The sequence below is a fragment of the Macaca thibetana genome, chromosome X (assembly GCF_024542745.1).
Source record: "Macaca thibetana thibetana isolate TM-01 chromosome X, ASM2454274v1, whole genome shotgun sequence".
Lineage (NCBI taxonomy): Eukaryota > Metazoa > Chordata > Mammalia > Primates > Cercopithecidae > Macaca > Macaca thibetana.
In genome coordinates, this window is record NC_065598.1 from 71,025,696 (window position 1) to 71,041,997 (window position 16,302).

At 42.1% G+C, this 16,302-nt stretch overlaps 1 protein-coding gene across 1 annotated transcript; it reads left to right on the top strand.

Annotated features, from left to right (window-relative positions):
* Positions 1 to 10,843: 10,843 nt before the first annotated feature.
* LOC126946323 (non-histone chromosomal protein HMG-14-like) lies at positions 10,844 to 12,050 on the top strand. Its single transcript, XM_050776455.1, has one exon. The coding sequence runs from the start codon at positions 10,960 to 10,962 to the stop codon at positions 11,260 to 11,262; it is 303 nt and encodes a 100-aa protein (XP_050632412.1). The 5' UTR covers positions 10,844 to 10,959; the 3' UTR covers positions 11,263 to 12,050.
* Positions 12,051 to 16,302: the final 4,252 nt, after the last annotated feature.

A 16,302-nucleotide genomic window follows, 5' to 3' on the forward strand; every position in this document is an offset into this window, starting at 1 on the left:
ACCACAGACATGTGCCACTGCAAGACCCAGGCTGGTCTTGACCTCCTGGGCTCAAGTGATCCTCCCACACTGGCATCCCAAAATGCTGGGATTACAGGTGTGAGCCACTGCACCTGGCCTACATGCTTATTCTTACACTAGTACCACACCGTCTTGATAGCTTTGTAGTTAGTTTTGTTTTATTGTTGTTTTTTTTAGTAAGACATCATCTTATATTTGAGAAAATAGAATGTAAACTTTTAAGGCCTTGATGATATTATGTTATTTTTATAAGATTATCATTGAATTGCTTAAATATAGTACTTATGAATTTTGTAAAGATTATTCACTCCTTAAAATGGAATAAATACAACAGTTTAGATTGCCTTGCAAATCAGCAAACAGATTATGGCAGTATTTGTCTGTGGTGGACAGGGCCTCATAGCTCTAGGTATTCAAGGGTGCATGGAGATAGGACTGACTCAGTTCTCTTGCACTCTGTCCTGTGTTACAGACCTCTTATGAAAATGCCCATCCTAGTTTTATCCACTCATTAAATTTTCTGCTCCTACTCCTGGGTTGTGGATCTCTGCTAAGCAAGCCCTTAAGTTGGCAGGTTGTTGTGCTTACACATTCAGTCTCTAACCTCAGGGACTTCATGGAGTCCTAAGCATCAGTTCCTTCTTCCATGCTTCACTTTTACCTCTGTCTTTATATTTTATTTTTATTTTTATGGGTATATAGTATGTGTATATATTTATGGGGTACATGAGATGTTTTGATACAGGTATGCAATGTGAAATAAGCACATTATGGGGAATGAGATATCCATCCCTGTAGGCATTTATCACTTGAGTTACAAACAATTCAATTTATTTAAAAATGTACAATTAAGTTATTATTGACTTTAGTCACCCTATTGTATTATCAAATAGTAGGTTTTATTTATTCTTTCTAACTTTTTTTGGTACCAGTTAACCTTCCCCTCCTCCCCCACAGCCCCCCCATCTTTCCCAGCCTCTGATAACTAGCCTTCTACTCTTTATGTCCATGAGGCAAATTGTTTTGATTTTTAGTCCCACAAATAAGTGAGAACATGCGATGTTTGTCTTTCTGTGCCTGGCTTATTTAACTTAACATAATGATCTCTAGTTCCATCCATGTTGTTGCAAAAGACAGGGTCTCATTCTTTTTTAATGACTGAATAGTACTCAGTTGTGTATATGTACTTGTACCACATGTTCTTTATTCACTCATCTGTTGATGGACATTTAGGTTGCTTCCAAATCTTAGCTATTGTAAACAATGTGCAATAAGCATAGGATAGCCGGTATCTCTTCAATACACTGATTTCTTTTCTTTTGGGTATACAGCCAGCAGTGGGATTGCTGGACCATAGGGCAGCTCTATTTTCAGCTTTTTTTGAAGAACCTCCAAACTGTTCTCCATAGTGGTTGTGCTGATTTACATTCTCACCAACACTATATGAGGCTTTCCTTTTCTCCACATCCTCGCCAGCATTTGTTATTGCTGTCTTTTAGATATAATTCATTTTAACTGGGGTGAGATGATAGCTCATTGTAGTTTTGATTTGCATTTCTCTGATGATCAGTGATGTTGAACACCTTTTCATATGATTTTTTCCATTTGTATGTCTTCTTTTGAGAAATGTCTATTTAAATCTTTTGCCCATTTTTTGATCAGATTATTGGACTTTTTCCTATAGAGTTGATTGAGCACCTTATATTTTCTGGTTGTTAATCCTTTGTCAGATGGGTAGTCTGCAATATTTTTTCCCTTTCTGTGGGTTGTTTCTTCACTTTGTTGATTGTATCCTTTGCTGTTTAGAAGCTTTTTAACTTGATGTGATTCCATTTGTCCATTTTCACTTTAGTTGTCTGTGCTTGTGGGATATTGCTCAATAAATCTTTGCCCAGACAAATGTCCTGGAGATTTCCCCAAAGTTTTCTTGTAGTAGTTTCATAGTTTGAGGTATTAGATTTAACCATTCAATCAGTTTGGATTTGATTTTTGTATATGGTGATAGATAGTGGTCTAGTTTCATTCTTTTGCACATGGATGTCCAGTTTTTCCAGCACTATTTATTGAAGAGACTGTTCCCCAGTGTATGTTCTTGACACGACATCTTTGGTCAAAGATGAATTTACTATAGGTGTGTGGATACATTTCTGGGTTCTCTATGCTGTTCCATTGGTCTATGTGCCTGTTTTTATGCCAGTACCATGCTGTTTTGGTGACTATAGCTCTGAACTACAATTTGAAATCAGGTAATGTGATTACTGCAGTTTTGTTCTTTTGCTTAGGATAGCTTTGGCTATTCAGGGTCTTTTGTGATCCCATATAAGTTTCAGAATTGTTTTTTCTATTTCTGTGAAGAATGTCATTAGTATTTTGATAGGGATTGCATTGAATCTGTAAATTGCTTTGGATAGTATGAACATTTTAGCAATATTGATTCTTCCAATCCAGGAACATGGGATATTTTCATTTTTTATGTCCTTGTCAATTTCTTTCATGAGTGTTTCACAGATTTTATTATAGAGATCTTTCAGTTTTTTGCTTCAGTTAATTTCTAGATATTTAATTTTATGTATAGCTACTGTAAAGGGGGGATTACTTTTTTTTAAATTTGAGACAGAGTCTTGCTCTGTCGCCCAGGCCTGAGTGCAGTGGTGTGATCTCTGCTCACTGCAAGCTCCACCTCCTGGGTTCACACCATTCTCCTGCCTCAGCCTCCTGAGTAGTTGGGACTACAGGCACCTGCCACCACGCCCGGCTAATTTTTTAAATTTTTAGTAGAGACAGGGTTTCATCATGTTAGCCAGGATGGTCTCGATCTCCTGACCTTGTGATCCACCCACCTCAGCCTCCCAAAGTGCTGGGATTACAGGCTTGAGCCACTGTGTCTGGCTGGGGATTACTTTTCTTTTTTTTGAAACTGAGTCTCTCTTGGTCACCCAGGCTGGAGTGCAGTGGCATGATTTTGGCTCACTGCAACCTCCGCCTCCCGGGTTCAAACGATTCCCCTCCCTCAGCCTCCCGAGTAACTGGGATTACAGGCACCCGCCACTATGCCTGGCTAATTTTTGTATTTTTAGTAGAGACGGGGTTTCACCATGTTGGCCAGGCTGGTCTCAAGCTGCTGACCTCAGGTGATCCACTGCCTTGGCCTCCCAAAGTGCTGGAGTTACAGGCATGAGCCACCACGCCCGGCTTTTGTTTGTTTGTTTGTTTTGTTTTGTTTTTTTTTGTTTTTTGTGACAGTCTTGCTCTATCACCCTGGCTGGAGTGCAGTGGTGTTAGCTCACTGCAACCTCCGCCCCCTGGGCTCAAGTGATTCTCTAACCTCAGTCTCCCAAGTAGCTGAGATTACAGGTATGTGCCCCCACGCCCAGCTAATTTTTGTGTTTTTAGTAGAGATGAGGTTTCATCATGTTAGCCAGGCTGGTCTTGAACTCCTGACCTCAAGTGATCCACCCACCTCAGCCTCCCAAAGTGCTGGGATTACAGACGTGAGCCACTGGGCCTGGCCTTTATTACAGCTTTGATCTTGTTATTTGCTATTGTTCCTTTCAGGTTTTGGATTTCTTCATGGTTCAATCTTGGTAGTCTGTATGTGTCTAGGGATTTGTCCATTTCTTCTAGATTTTCTAATATATTGGCATACAGTTACACATAGTAGCCACCAATGATTCTTTGAATTTCTGCAGTATCAGTTGTCATGTCTCCTTTTTCATCTCTGATTTTATTTATTTGGGTCTTCTCTCTTGGTTAGTTAGTCTGGCTAAATATGCACACACACACACACATATATATACACATATATATGTATTTTTTTTTTTTTTTTACTTTAAGTTGTGAGATACATGTGTAGATCATGCAGGTTTGTTACATAGGTATACATGTGCCATGGTGATTTGCTGCACCTATTAATCCATCACCTAGGTTTTAGGCCCCACATGCATTAGCTATTTGTCCTGATGCTCTCCCTCTCCTCGCCTCCCGCCCAGTTTACCTTTTCAAAAAACCAACTTTTTGTTTCATTGATCTTTTGTATTATTGTTTTCATTTCGATGTCTTCTATTTCTGCTCTGATTTTTATTATTACTTTTCCTTCTACTAATATCAGATTTGGTTTGCTCTTGCCTTTCTAGCTCTTTAAGATGCATCATTCAATTGTTTATTTGAAGTGTTTCCTCTTTTTTGAGGTAGGTACTTATAGGTATAAACTTCCCTCTTGGCCGGGCGCAGTGGCTCAAGCCTATAATCCCAGCACTTTGGGAGGCCGAGACGGGCGGATCACGAGGTCAGGAGATCGAGACCATCCTGGCTAACACGGTGAAACCCCGTCTCTACTAAAAATTACAAAAAACTAGCCGGGCGAGGTGGCAGGCGCCTGTAGTCCCAGCTACTCGGGAGGCTGAGGCAGGAGAATGACGTAAACCCGGGAGGCAGAGCTTGCAGTGAGCTGAGATCCGGCCACTGCACCCCAGCCTGGGCGGCAGAGTGAGACTCCGTCTCAAAAAAAAAAAAAAAAAAAAAAACTTCCCTTTTAGTACTGCTTTTGTTGTATCCCATCGGTTTTGATATGTTATGTTTTATTATCATTTCTTTCAAGAAATTTTCAATTTCTTTCTTAATTTCTTCATTGACCCACTGGTCTCTCAGGAGCATATTTAATTTCTACGTATTTGTATGGTTTCCAAAATTCCTTTTGTTATTAATTTCTAGTTGTATTCCATTGTGGTTAGAGAAGATGCTTGATATTATTTCAATTTTTTGAATGTTTTAAGACTTGTTTTGTGACTTAACATATGGTCTATTCTTGAGAACGAGCCATGTGCTAAGAAGAATATATATTCTACAGCTTTTGGATGAAATGTTCTGTAAATATCTATAGATTCATTTGGTCTATAGTGCAGATTACATCCGATGATTCTTTTGTTGATTTTCTGCCTAACAGATCTGTCCAATGCTGAAAGTGGAATGCTGAAACCTTCAGCTATTATTGTATAGGAGTCCATCTGTCTCTTTAGCTCTGGTGATACTTCCTATATATATCTGGGTGCTCCATTGTTGGGTTCATATATATTTATAATTCTTATATCTTCTTGCTGAATTGACCCCTTTATCATTGTATAGTGACCTTCTTTGTCTCTTTATACTTTTGTCTTGAAATCTGTTTTGTCTCATATAAGCATGGTGACTCCTGCTTTGTTTTTTTGGTTTTCATTGGCATGGAATATCTTTTTCCAACCCTTTATTTTCAATCTATGGGTGATTTTATAGGTGAAGTGTGTTTCTTATAGGCAACAGATCAATTGTATTTTTTTAAATATCCATTCAGCCACTCTATGTATTTTGATTGGGGAGCTTAGTCCATTTATATTCAATGTTATTATTGATAACTAAGGACTTACTCTTACCATTTTGTTATTTGTTTTCTGGTTGTTTAATGGTCTTCTCTTCCTTCTTTCTCTCCTTTCTGTTTTCCTTTTAGTGAAGGTGATTTTCTTTGATGGTATGTTTTAATTGTTTGCTTTTAATTTTTTGTGTATCCTTTGTATGTTTTTTTTGTTTGAAGTTACCACAAGGCTTGAAATTTTCTCTTATAATCCATTATTTTAAGCTGATAACAACTTAGCGTTGTTTGCATAAACAAACAAACAAACAGAAAACTAATAAAAACTCTACAGTTTAACTTCATCCTCCTACTTTTTAACTTTTTGTTGTTTCTATTTATATCTTATTGTGCTCTCTGTGCCTTGAAAAGTTGTTGAAGTTATAATTTTTGACTGGTTCTTCATTTAGTCTTTACTTAGGATAAGAGTAGTTTATATATCACAGTTAGAGTGTTACAATAGTCTCTGTTTTTCTGTGTACTTACTACTACCAGTGAGTTTTTACATTCAGATGATTATTTATTGTTTCTTAATGATTTTTCTTTCTGATTTACTCCCTTTAGCATTTCTTTTTTTTTTTTTTTTTTTTTTTTTGAGACGGAGTCTCGCTCTGTCGCCCAGGCTGGAGTGCAGTGGCGCGATCTGGGCTCACTGCAAGCTCCGCCTCCCGGGTTCACGCCATTCTCCTGCCTCAGCCTCCCGAGTAGCTGGGACTACAGGCGCCCACAACCGCGCCCGGCTAATTTTTTTTGTATTTTTAGTAGAGACGGGGTTTCACCATGGTCTGATCTCCTGACCTTGTGATCCGCCCGCCTCGGCCTCCCAAAGTGCTGGGATTACAGGCGTGAGCCACCGCGCCCGGCCCTCCCTTTAGCATTTCTTGTAGGGCGGGTCTGGTTTGACGAAATCCCTCAGCGTCTGTTTGTCTGGGAAAACGTTTATTCTTCATGTTTGAAGGACATTTTCACTGGATATACTATTTTACGGTAAAAGTTTCTTTCCTTCAGGACTTTAAATATGTCATGCCACTCTCTCCTGGCCTGTAGTAAGGTTCTTACTGAAAAGTTTGCTGCCAGCTGTTTTGTGGTTTCACTGTATGTTATTTGTTTCTTCTCTCTTGGTACTCTCAGGATCCTTTCTTTATCCTTGACCTTTGTGAGTTTGATTATTCAACGCCTTGAGGTAATATTCTTTTGGTTTAGTCTGCTTCATGTTCCATAATGTTCTTGTGCATGGGTATTGGTATCTTTCTCTATGTTTGGAAAGTTCTCTGCTATTATCCCTTTGAATAAACTTTCTACTTCTACCTCTTTCTCTACTTTTTCTTTAAGGCCATTAACTCTTAGATTTGCCCTTTTATGGCTATTTTCTGAATCTTGTAGGCATGCTTCATTTCTTTTTTTTTTGTTGTTTAATTTTATCTCCTCTGATGCGTATTTTCAAATAGCTTCTCTTCAAGTTCACTCATTCTTTCTTCTGTTTGATCAATTCTTCTGTTGAGAGACTCTTATGGATTCTTCAGTATGCAAACGACATTTTTCTTTTTTATTCTTCTTTATTCTTTTATTTTAAGCTCTGGAGTACATGTGCAGGATGTGCAAGTTGGTTACATAGGTAAATGTGTGCCATGGTGGTTTGCTGCACACAAATCAACTCATAACCCAGGTATGAAGTCCAGCATCCATTAGCTATTCTTCCTGATGCTCTCCCTGACCCTCCTCCCCCGACTGGCTCCTGTGTGTTGTTCCCCTTCATGTGCCCATGTGTTCTCATCATTCAGCTCCCAGTTATAAATGAGAACATGCAGGGTTTCGTTTTCTGTTCCTACATTAGTTTGCTAAGGATAATGATTTCCAGTTCCATCCATGTCACTGCAAAGGATATGATCTCATTCCTTTTTATGGCTGCATAGTATTCCATGGTGTATATATACCGGATTTTCTTTATCCAGCCTATCATTGACTAGATTGGTTCTGTGTTTTTGTTATTGTGAATAGCGCTACAATGAACATACACATGCATGTATCTTTATAATATAATGATTTGTATTCCTTTGGGTATGTACCCAGTATGGGATTACTGGGTCAAATGGTATTATATTTCTACCTCCATGTCTTTGAGGAATTGCCACACTGTCTTCCACAATGGTTGAACTAACTTACACTCCCACCAACAGTGTAAATGCATTCTTTCTCCTCCGCAACTTTACCAGCATTTGTTGTTTCTTGACTTTTTAATAATCGCCATTCTGACTGGAATGAGATAGTATCTCATTGTGGTTTCAATTTGCATTTCTCTAATGTTCAGTGATGCTGAGCTTTTTTACATGTTTGTTTGCCACATGAATGTCTTCTTTTGAGAAGTGTCTGTTCTTGTCCTTTGCCCACTTTTTTTTTTTTTTTTTTTTTTTTGGGAGATGGAGTTTCGCTCTTGTCATCCAGATTGGAGTGCAATGGCATGATCTTGGCTCACTGCAACCTCCACCTCCCAGGTTCAAGCGATTCTCCTGCCTCAGCTTCCCAAGTAGCTGGGATTACAGGCGCCCACCACAACTCCCAGCTAATTTTTTGTATTTTTAATAGAGACGCAGTTTCACCATGTTGGCCAGGCTGGTCTTGAACCCCTGACCTCAGGTGATCTGCCTGCCTTGGCCTCCCAAAGTGATGGGATCACAGGCATGAGCCACCGCGCCTGCCCCCCCGACTTTGCCCACTTTTTAATGGGGTTGTTTTTTTTCTTCTAAATTTATTTAAGTTCTTTGTAGGCTCTGGATATTAGATCTTTTTGCAGATGGATAGATTGCAAAAGTTTTCTCCCTTTCTGTAGGTTGTCTGTTCACTCTGATGAAAGTTTCTTTTGCAGTTCAGAAGTTCTTAAGTTTAATTAGATCCCACTGGTCAATTTTTGCTTTTGTTGTGATTGCTTTTTGATGTCTTTGTCATGAAAACTTCGCCTATTCCTCTGTCCTGAATGGTATTGTGTAAATTTTCTTCTAAGGTTTTTATCGTTTTGGGTTTTACATTTAAGCCTTTAATCTATCTTGAGTTAATTTTTGTATAAGGTGTAAGGAAGGGGTCCAGTTTCAATTTTCTGCACATGGCTAGCCAGTTCTCCCAGCACCATTTATTAAGTAGGAAATCCTTTCCCCATTGCTTGTTTTTGTCAGGTTTGTTGAAGATCATATGGTTGTAGGTGTGTGGTCTTATTTCTCAGTTCTCTACTCTGTTCCATTGGTCTATGTGTCTGTTTTTGTATTGGTAACATGCTGTTTTCGTTACTGTGGCCTTATAGTGTAGTTTGAAGTCAGGTAGTGTGATGCCTCCAGCTTTGTTGTTTTGCTTAGGATTGTCTTGGCTATATGGGTTCTTTCTTGGTCCCATATGAATTTCAAAATAGTTTCTTCTGGTTCTGTGAAGAATGTCAATGGTAGTTTAATGAGAATAGCATTGAAATCTGCAAATTACTCTGGGTAGTATAGCCATTTTTATGACATCAATTCTTTTTTATTTATTTATTTATTTTTATGATGGAGTTTCACTCTTGCTGCCCAGGTTGGAGTGCAGGTCAGAGTGCAATAGCACAATCTCGGCTCTCTGCAACCTCCGCATCCTGGGTTCAAACAATTCCCCTGCCTCAGCCTCCTAAGCAGCTGGGATTACAGGCACCCACCAGCATGTCTGGCTAATTTTTTGTATTTTTAGTAGAGATGGGGTTTCACCATGTTGACCAGGCTGATCTCAAACTCCTGACCTCAGGCGATTCACCCGCCTTGGCTTCCCAAAGTGCTGGGATTACAGGTGTGAACCACTGCACTCAGCCTATGATATTGATTTTTCTTATCCATGAGCATAGAATATTTTTCCATTTGTTTGTGTCCCTTCTGATTTCTCTGAGCAGTGGTTTGTAGTTCTCCTTGAAGAGGTACTTTACCTCCCTTGTTAACTGTATTCCTGGGTTGTTTATTCTTTTTGTAGCAATTGCAAATGGGAGTTCATTCATAATTTGGCTGCTTGCCTGTTGTTGGTGTACAGGGATGCTAGCAATTTTTGTACTTTTTTTTTTTGAGACAGAGGCTCGCTCCATTGCCCAGGCTGGAGTGCAGTGGTGTGATCTCGGCTCACTCCAACCTCCGCCTCCCGGGCTCAAGTGATTCTCCTGCCTGAGCCTCCTGAGTAGCTGGGATTACAGGCACAGGCCACCATGCCCGGCTAATTTTTGCAATTTTAGTAGAGACAAGGTTTCACCATGTTGGGCAGGCTGATCTCGAACTCCTGACCTCAGGTGATCTGCCTGCCTTGACCTCCCAAAGTGTCGGGATTACAGGCATGAGCCACCACACCCGGCCTGCACATTGATTTTGTATCCCAAGACTTCGCTGAAGTTGCTTATCAGCTTAAGAAGCTTTTGGGCTGAGATGATAGGGTTTTCTAGATATAGGATCATGTCATCTGTAAACAGAGATAATTTGACTTCCTCTCTAACTGTTGGAATACCCTTTATTTCTTTCTCTTGACCGATTGCCCTGGCCAGAACTTCCAACTCAATGTTGAATAGGAGTGGCAAAAGAGGGCATCCTTGTCTTGCGCTTGTTTTTAAGTGGAATGTTTCCAGCTTTTCCCGATCTGGTATGTTATTGGCTGTGGGTTTGCCATATATGGCTTTTATTACTTTGAGGCTTGTTTCTTCAATACCTAGTTTATTGACAGTTTTTAACGTAAAAGGATGTTAAATTTTATCAAAGGCCTTTTCTGCATCTCTTGAGGTAATCATGTGTTTTTTGGTCTTCAGTTCTGTTTCTGTAATCAATTATATTTATTGATTTGCATGTGTTCAACCACTTCCCGGCATGAAGCTAACTTGATCATGGTGGGTAAGCTTTTTGATGTGCTGCTGGATTTAGTTTGCCAGTATTTTATTGAGGATTTTTGCATCAATGTTTATCAGGGATATTGGCCTGAAGTTTTCTTTTTTTGTTGTTGTTGTACCTCTGCCAGGTTTTGGTATCAAAATTATGCTGTCCTTTTTGTGTGGATTCTTTCTCATCTTTGTGGGCTTATCTACCTTTGGTCTTTGAGGTTACTGACCTTTGAATGTAGTTTTTGTGGGGTCTTTTTGTTGTTGTTGTTGCTTTCTGTTCATCCGCTTGTCTGTTTGTTTCAACAGTCAAGCCACTCTTCTGCAGGGCTGCTGTGGTTTGCTGGGTGTCCACTCCAGACCCTAGTTGCCTCTGTCTCTCTCACACCTGGAGGTATCACCAGTGAAAGCTGCAAAACAGCAAAGATGGCAGCCTGCTCCTTCCTCTGCGAGCTCTGTTCCAGGCAGGTATCGACCTGATGCCAGCCAGAATGTTCCCATAGGAAGTGTCTGGAGACCCCTGTTGGGATGTCTCACCCAGTCAGGAGGAATAGGATCAGGGACCCATTTAAAGAAGCAGTCTGGGGGTCTCAGCAGCTCGGGCGGCAGGAGGAGTGGCAGCGGCCAGGCAGCCCAGTTTCGCGAAGGCTCTTGGCCCACCGCGGCCCGCAGGCACCCGGCACGTGCCTTCCCCGCTGCCAGGATGCCCAAGAGGAAGGTCAGCTCCGCCGAAGGGGCCGCCAAGGAAGAGCCTAAGAGGAGATCGGCACGGTTGTCAGCTAAACCTCCTGCCAAAGTGGAAGCGAAGCCGAAAAAGGCAGCAGCAAAGGATAAATCTTCAGACAAAAAAGTGCAAACAAAAGGGAAAAGGGGAGCAAAGGGAAAACAGGCCGAAGTGGCTAACCAAGAAACTAAAGAAGATTTACCTGCAGAAAACGGGGAAACGAAAACTGAGGCGAGTCCAGCCTCTGATGAAGCAGGAGAAAAAGAAGCCAAGTCTGATTAATACCATATACCATGTCTTACCAGTGGTCCCTGTCTCCCTTCTTGTACAATCCAGAGGAATATTTTTATCAACTATTTTGTAAATGCAAGTTTTGTAGTAGCTCTAGAAACATTTTTAAGAAGGAGGGAATCCCACCTCATCCCATTTTTTAAGTGTAAATGCTTTTTTTTAAGAGGTGAAATCATTTGCTGGTTGTTTATTTTTTGGTACAACCAGAAAATAGTGTGGGATATTGAATTACGGGAGGCTTTGACTGTCTCGGGTGCCAGCTTAACATTCCATAGATGGGGGGTTAGTTTTTATATCCTATAATACAAAGCATATTAAATGGCAATATGGAGTCAGTCCTGCATTTAATGTCTTGAACATTTTATTTTACTTCTATTCTCATGTTTTTTAGTAGAATTGTTTCCTAAAGAAAACCACTCCTTGATCATGGCGCTCCCTGTCAGAATTGTGTGCACTCTATAACATCTTTGGTTGTGGTAGTCCTGTTTGCCTAATAACTTTGTTACTGTGCTGTGAAAGATTACAGATTTGAATACCTAGTGTACATGCTATTCAGTGTGAACTGGTGGGACATATGTAACAGCTGATCAACATGTGAAGATACTGGTACTTGATAGCCTCTTAAGGAAAATTTGCTTCCAAATTTTAAGCTGGAAAGTCACTGGAATAACTTTAAAAAAGAATTACAATACATGGCTTTTTAGAATTTCGTTACATATGTTAAGAATTGTGTACAAATTGAAATGTCTGTACTGATCCTCAACCAATAAAATCTCAATTATGAAAATTAAAAAAACAAAAAAGAAGCAGTCTGGCTGCCCTATGGCAGAACAGGAGTAGTGCACTGACTGCCTGACCTCTTTAGAACCAGCAGCCTGGAACGACTAAGTCAACTGAACAACAAAGACAGTGGCTGACCATCCCCCTGAGGACTCCGTTCCAGGGTGATATTGGAATTCCTTCTGTATAAACCTTGGCTGGAGTTGCTGAAATTCTCGTGGGGAGGCCCCACCCAGTGAGAAGGGCTGATGGGGTCCCACTTAAAGAGCAGACTGGCCACAATCAGGCACAACAGCTGTGCTGTGTTGTGGGGAATTCCTCCTGGTCCGCAGTGACAGCAGAGCTAAAGAGGTCGACTGGAACAGCATATAGGGTGGCTGTCCCTCCCCCTGGGAACACAGTCCATCTCAGGCCATCTCCAGCCTGCTGCCACTGGGCAGCTGGAATTCCAAGGAGTGAGTCTTAACTTGTGAGGTGCTGTGGGAGTGGGGCCCACAGAATGACACCACTTGGCTCCCTGGATTCTGCCCCCTTCCTAGGGGAATGCACCGGATGTCCTGCCTTGCTGGAATTCCTGGGGCTGGAGTATGCAAAACTCCTGTGTTTCCAGTGTGCCCAAGCCAGCAAGTGAGTGGCCTCTCCACAGACACTCCACACAGCTCTGTGTTTCGGACCTAAGACCCTGGTGGCATGGGCTCATGAGGGGATCTCTTGATCTGCGGGTTGCAAACATCTGTAGGAAAAGTGGTTTCCTGGGCAGGGTCTTGCAATCACTCATCACCTCCCTTGGCTGGGGGTGGGGACTTCCTTGGTTCCATGCTGCTCCTGAGTGGGCTGTCACCCCACTCTGCTTTTCCTCAATCTCCTTGGGTGGGGCCCTCAGACTAGTCAGTTCTAATGTGAGAACCTGGATACCTCCGTTGACGGTGAGAATTCACTTGCCATTTTCATTGCTCTCTGTGAGTCGTGGATTGCAGCTGCTTCTAATCGGCCATCTTGCCCCCCTCCCCTCTCGGCCAATATTGCCTTTTTCAAGTATAGAGTTTATCTTTGATTCTTTTTAGTTATTTCAATCTCTTTGTTAAATTTATCTAATAGACTTCTGAATTTCTTTTCTGTGTTACGTTGATTTTTTTTTTTTTTTTTTTAGTTTCCTCAACACAATTATTTTTTGGAGATGGAGTGTCACTCTGTTGCCTAGGCTGGAGTGCAATGGCACAACCTCGGCTCACTGCAACCTCCGCCTTCTGGGTTCAAGCACTTCCCCTGCCTCAGCCTCCCGAGTAGCTGGGACTACAGGTGCACGCTGCCATGCCTGGCTAATTTTTTTTGTATTTTAGTACAGATGGGGTTTCACCGTGTTGCCCAGGCTGGTTGTGAACTCCTGAGCTCAGTCAACCCGCCCACCTCAGCCTCCCAAAGTGCTGGGATTACAGGCGTGAGCCACTGTGCCCGGCCAACACAGTTACTTTGAATTCTCTGTCTGAAAGGTCATATATGTTTCTCCGGGATTGGTCACTGGTACCTTGCTCAGTTTATTCAGTTGGGTCATGTTTTTCTTGATGGTCTTAATACTTGTAGATGTTCATCTCTGTCCACGTATTGAAGATTTAGGTATTTATTGTAGTTTTTACAGTCTGCGTTTGTTTGTACCCATCCTTCTTGGAAAGGCTTTCCAGATATTTCAAATGACTTGGATGTTGTGATCTAAGCTCTATCTGCTTTAGGGGGCACCCCAAACTCAATAACACCGTGGTTCCTGCAGCCTCGTGAAAGTACTACCTTTGATGGTCTCGAACAAGATCTGGGAGAATCCTCTGGATTACCAGGCAGACACTCTTGTTCTCTTCTTTTACTTTCTCCCCAATAAATAGAGCCTCTCTCTGTTTGTGTGCTGAGCCACCTGAAGCTAAGGGTGTTGTGACACTATCACCCCTGTGGTCACCACCACTATGACTGTGCTGGGTCAGACTTGAAGCCAGCACAGCACTAGGTTTCACCCAAGGCCTACCTTAACCACTCCCTGGCTACTTATTATGTTTGTTTAAGGTCCTGGGGCTCTACAATCAGCAAGTGACAAAGCCAGCTAGTTTTGTGTCCTTTATTTCAGGGTGGTAATTATCCCCAGGCTCTGGGTGGGTCCAGAGGTGCCATCCCGGAGCCAAGGACTAGATTTAAAAACTGTACCTGAGCTCGCACTTAGATTATGAGGCAGTCTTTCCCAGTCTTCCCTCCCCTTTCCAAAGGCAGAGGAGTCTCATCCCATATCCTCTGCCATCATAGGCTCATGAGGAGGACTGTCAGTCTACAACTGATGTTCTCTTAAGGCCCAAGGCTCTCTAGTCAGCTTGTGGTGAATGCTGCTTGGCCTGGGACTCACCCTCCAGGGCAGTGTGCTTCCCTCTGGCCCAGGGCATACTTAAAAATGCCATCCAAGAGCCAAGTCCTGGAATTGGGGACCCTAAGAACCCGCTTGGTGCTCTTTCTCCCTGTGGCTGTGCTGGTACCTAAGGTGCAAGACAAAGTCCCTTTTACTTCTCATTCTGCTTTTCTTAAGAAGAAACCTCACCCCATAGCCACCACAGCTGGGAATGTGCTGAGTCTCACCTGAAGCCGGAAAGTCTCAGTGTCTTGGCCAAAGCCCTCAGCATAGTACCTGGGTATTGCTGATGGTTTTTAGCACCCAAGAGCTCTTTGGTTAGCAGGTGATGAATGCTGCCAGGCAGTAGGCTTCCTCCTGGCCAAGGGTATGTCTATAAATCTGAGAGCAAGGGCCTAGAAAGAGGGCCTCATGTTTCTGACTGGTGCCCTATCCTGCTGTGGCTGAACTGATATCCAAGATGTAAGACAATGTTGGGGTGATCAGACCTAACACCAGGTCGTGGAGGTTACAAAGTCTGGCGGAGTCAAAAGATTGAGAAAAAGACAGTTTGAGAGAGAAAGGTGGGACACCAGAGAGCCATCACTATTGTAGAGGCTGCGAAGGCCCTGAGCTCTGGGAGGCCACGGTATTTATTGGTAATCCAACAAAGAAACAGGTAGTGAGAATGTGGAGGTCAAAAAAGCACGTTGCATTCAGCACATGATTTACAGCTGTGATGGTTTAGCATTTATAAGGAACATCTTCTGTTACCTGAGATAATGGGAATAGGAGCCTAGGAGGGCTAGAAGCAAGGAGCCAGCAAGTCTAGACACATTCCAGAGGACATTATGCAAGCCCTGCCTCAGTTTCCCTCCCAACACTCAACTTTTTCCCAACAAGACAATGTCCTTTCCACTCTTTCCTCTCCTCTCTTCAAGTGGAAGGAAGTGGTTTCTTTTCAAGCTGTGAACTGTGCAGCCTGGTTTTAGGGGAAGGGTGATGCCAGTACTTCCTTAGTAATCCTAGTTTGTGTCTCAGTAGGTCATGTGCCCCCGACCCCTGGCCCTAGCCTACTGGCTCTGGGTCCACTACAGCACTAGGACTCACCCAAAAGTTGCAGTCCTTGTGGCCTAGACTGCCTTTCACGTTTATTTACAGCCCCAGAGCACTTTTGCCCGCAGTAGTGATGTTTGCAAGAACTCAAGTTCTGGCTGCTAGGATCAGCAATTCCCCTATAGCCTGAGCTGGTTTAAATTCTCTCTCCATAGGCTGGCATCAGCTGAGTTTGGTCTGGTTTTCCTTTCTACCATAAGAGGGCAGCACTGAGTTCAATGCCTCACAATTACTGGCTCTCCCACTAACCAGGGTACAGAAATACTCTGTGCACCATGCCACTGCTACTGGAGGATGTGGGAGGGGTAGCATCAGCTATTTAAGACTGCTTTTATTATCTCTTTAGTGGCTGTTTCAGTAATCCAAAGTTAAAACTAGGTACTGTGAGTAACCACCTGATTTTTGGTTATTATAAAGGTGCTTTTTTAATGTAGATAATTGTTAAAATTGGTGTCCTTGGTGGGGTGGGGGACAATCATTGGAGACTTCTATTCCATCATCTTGTTCTGCTTTCAATCCTAGTTGCTAGTTGCTATACTTTTTGTTTTTTTTGACAATGCCCTGAGGCATAAATTGCTCCTCAGTATGATCCGATTAAATTTGGGCCCCTTTGCAGAGGTAGTTTTTGTTGTCAGACTTTGTGTGTTTTTCTGATGCCTGGATGGCTTTCCTTAGCTGTCTTTTTCCCTGGTTCTATCTGGTAAACTGGCCTATAGTTTAGGTTGTTCTTGTGGGGCTACTGGCTTCTTCTTAATTACTTACCACCAAAATTTCTA

Coding starts and splice junctions, on each gene's coding strand:
- LOC126946323 (XM_050776455.1), top strand. CDS start 10,960: ATGCCCAAGAGGAAGGTCAGCTCCGCCGAAGGGGCCGCCAAGGAAGAG.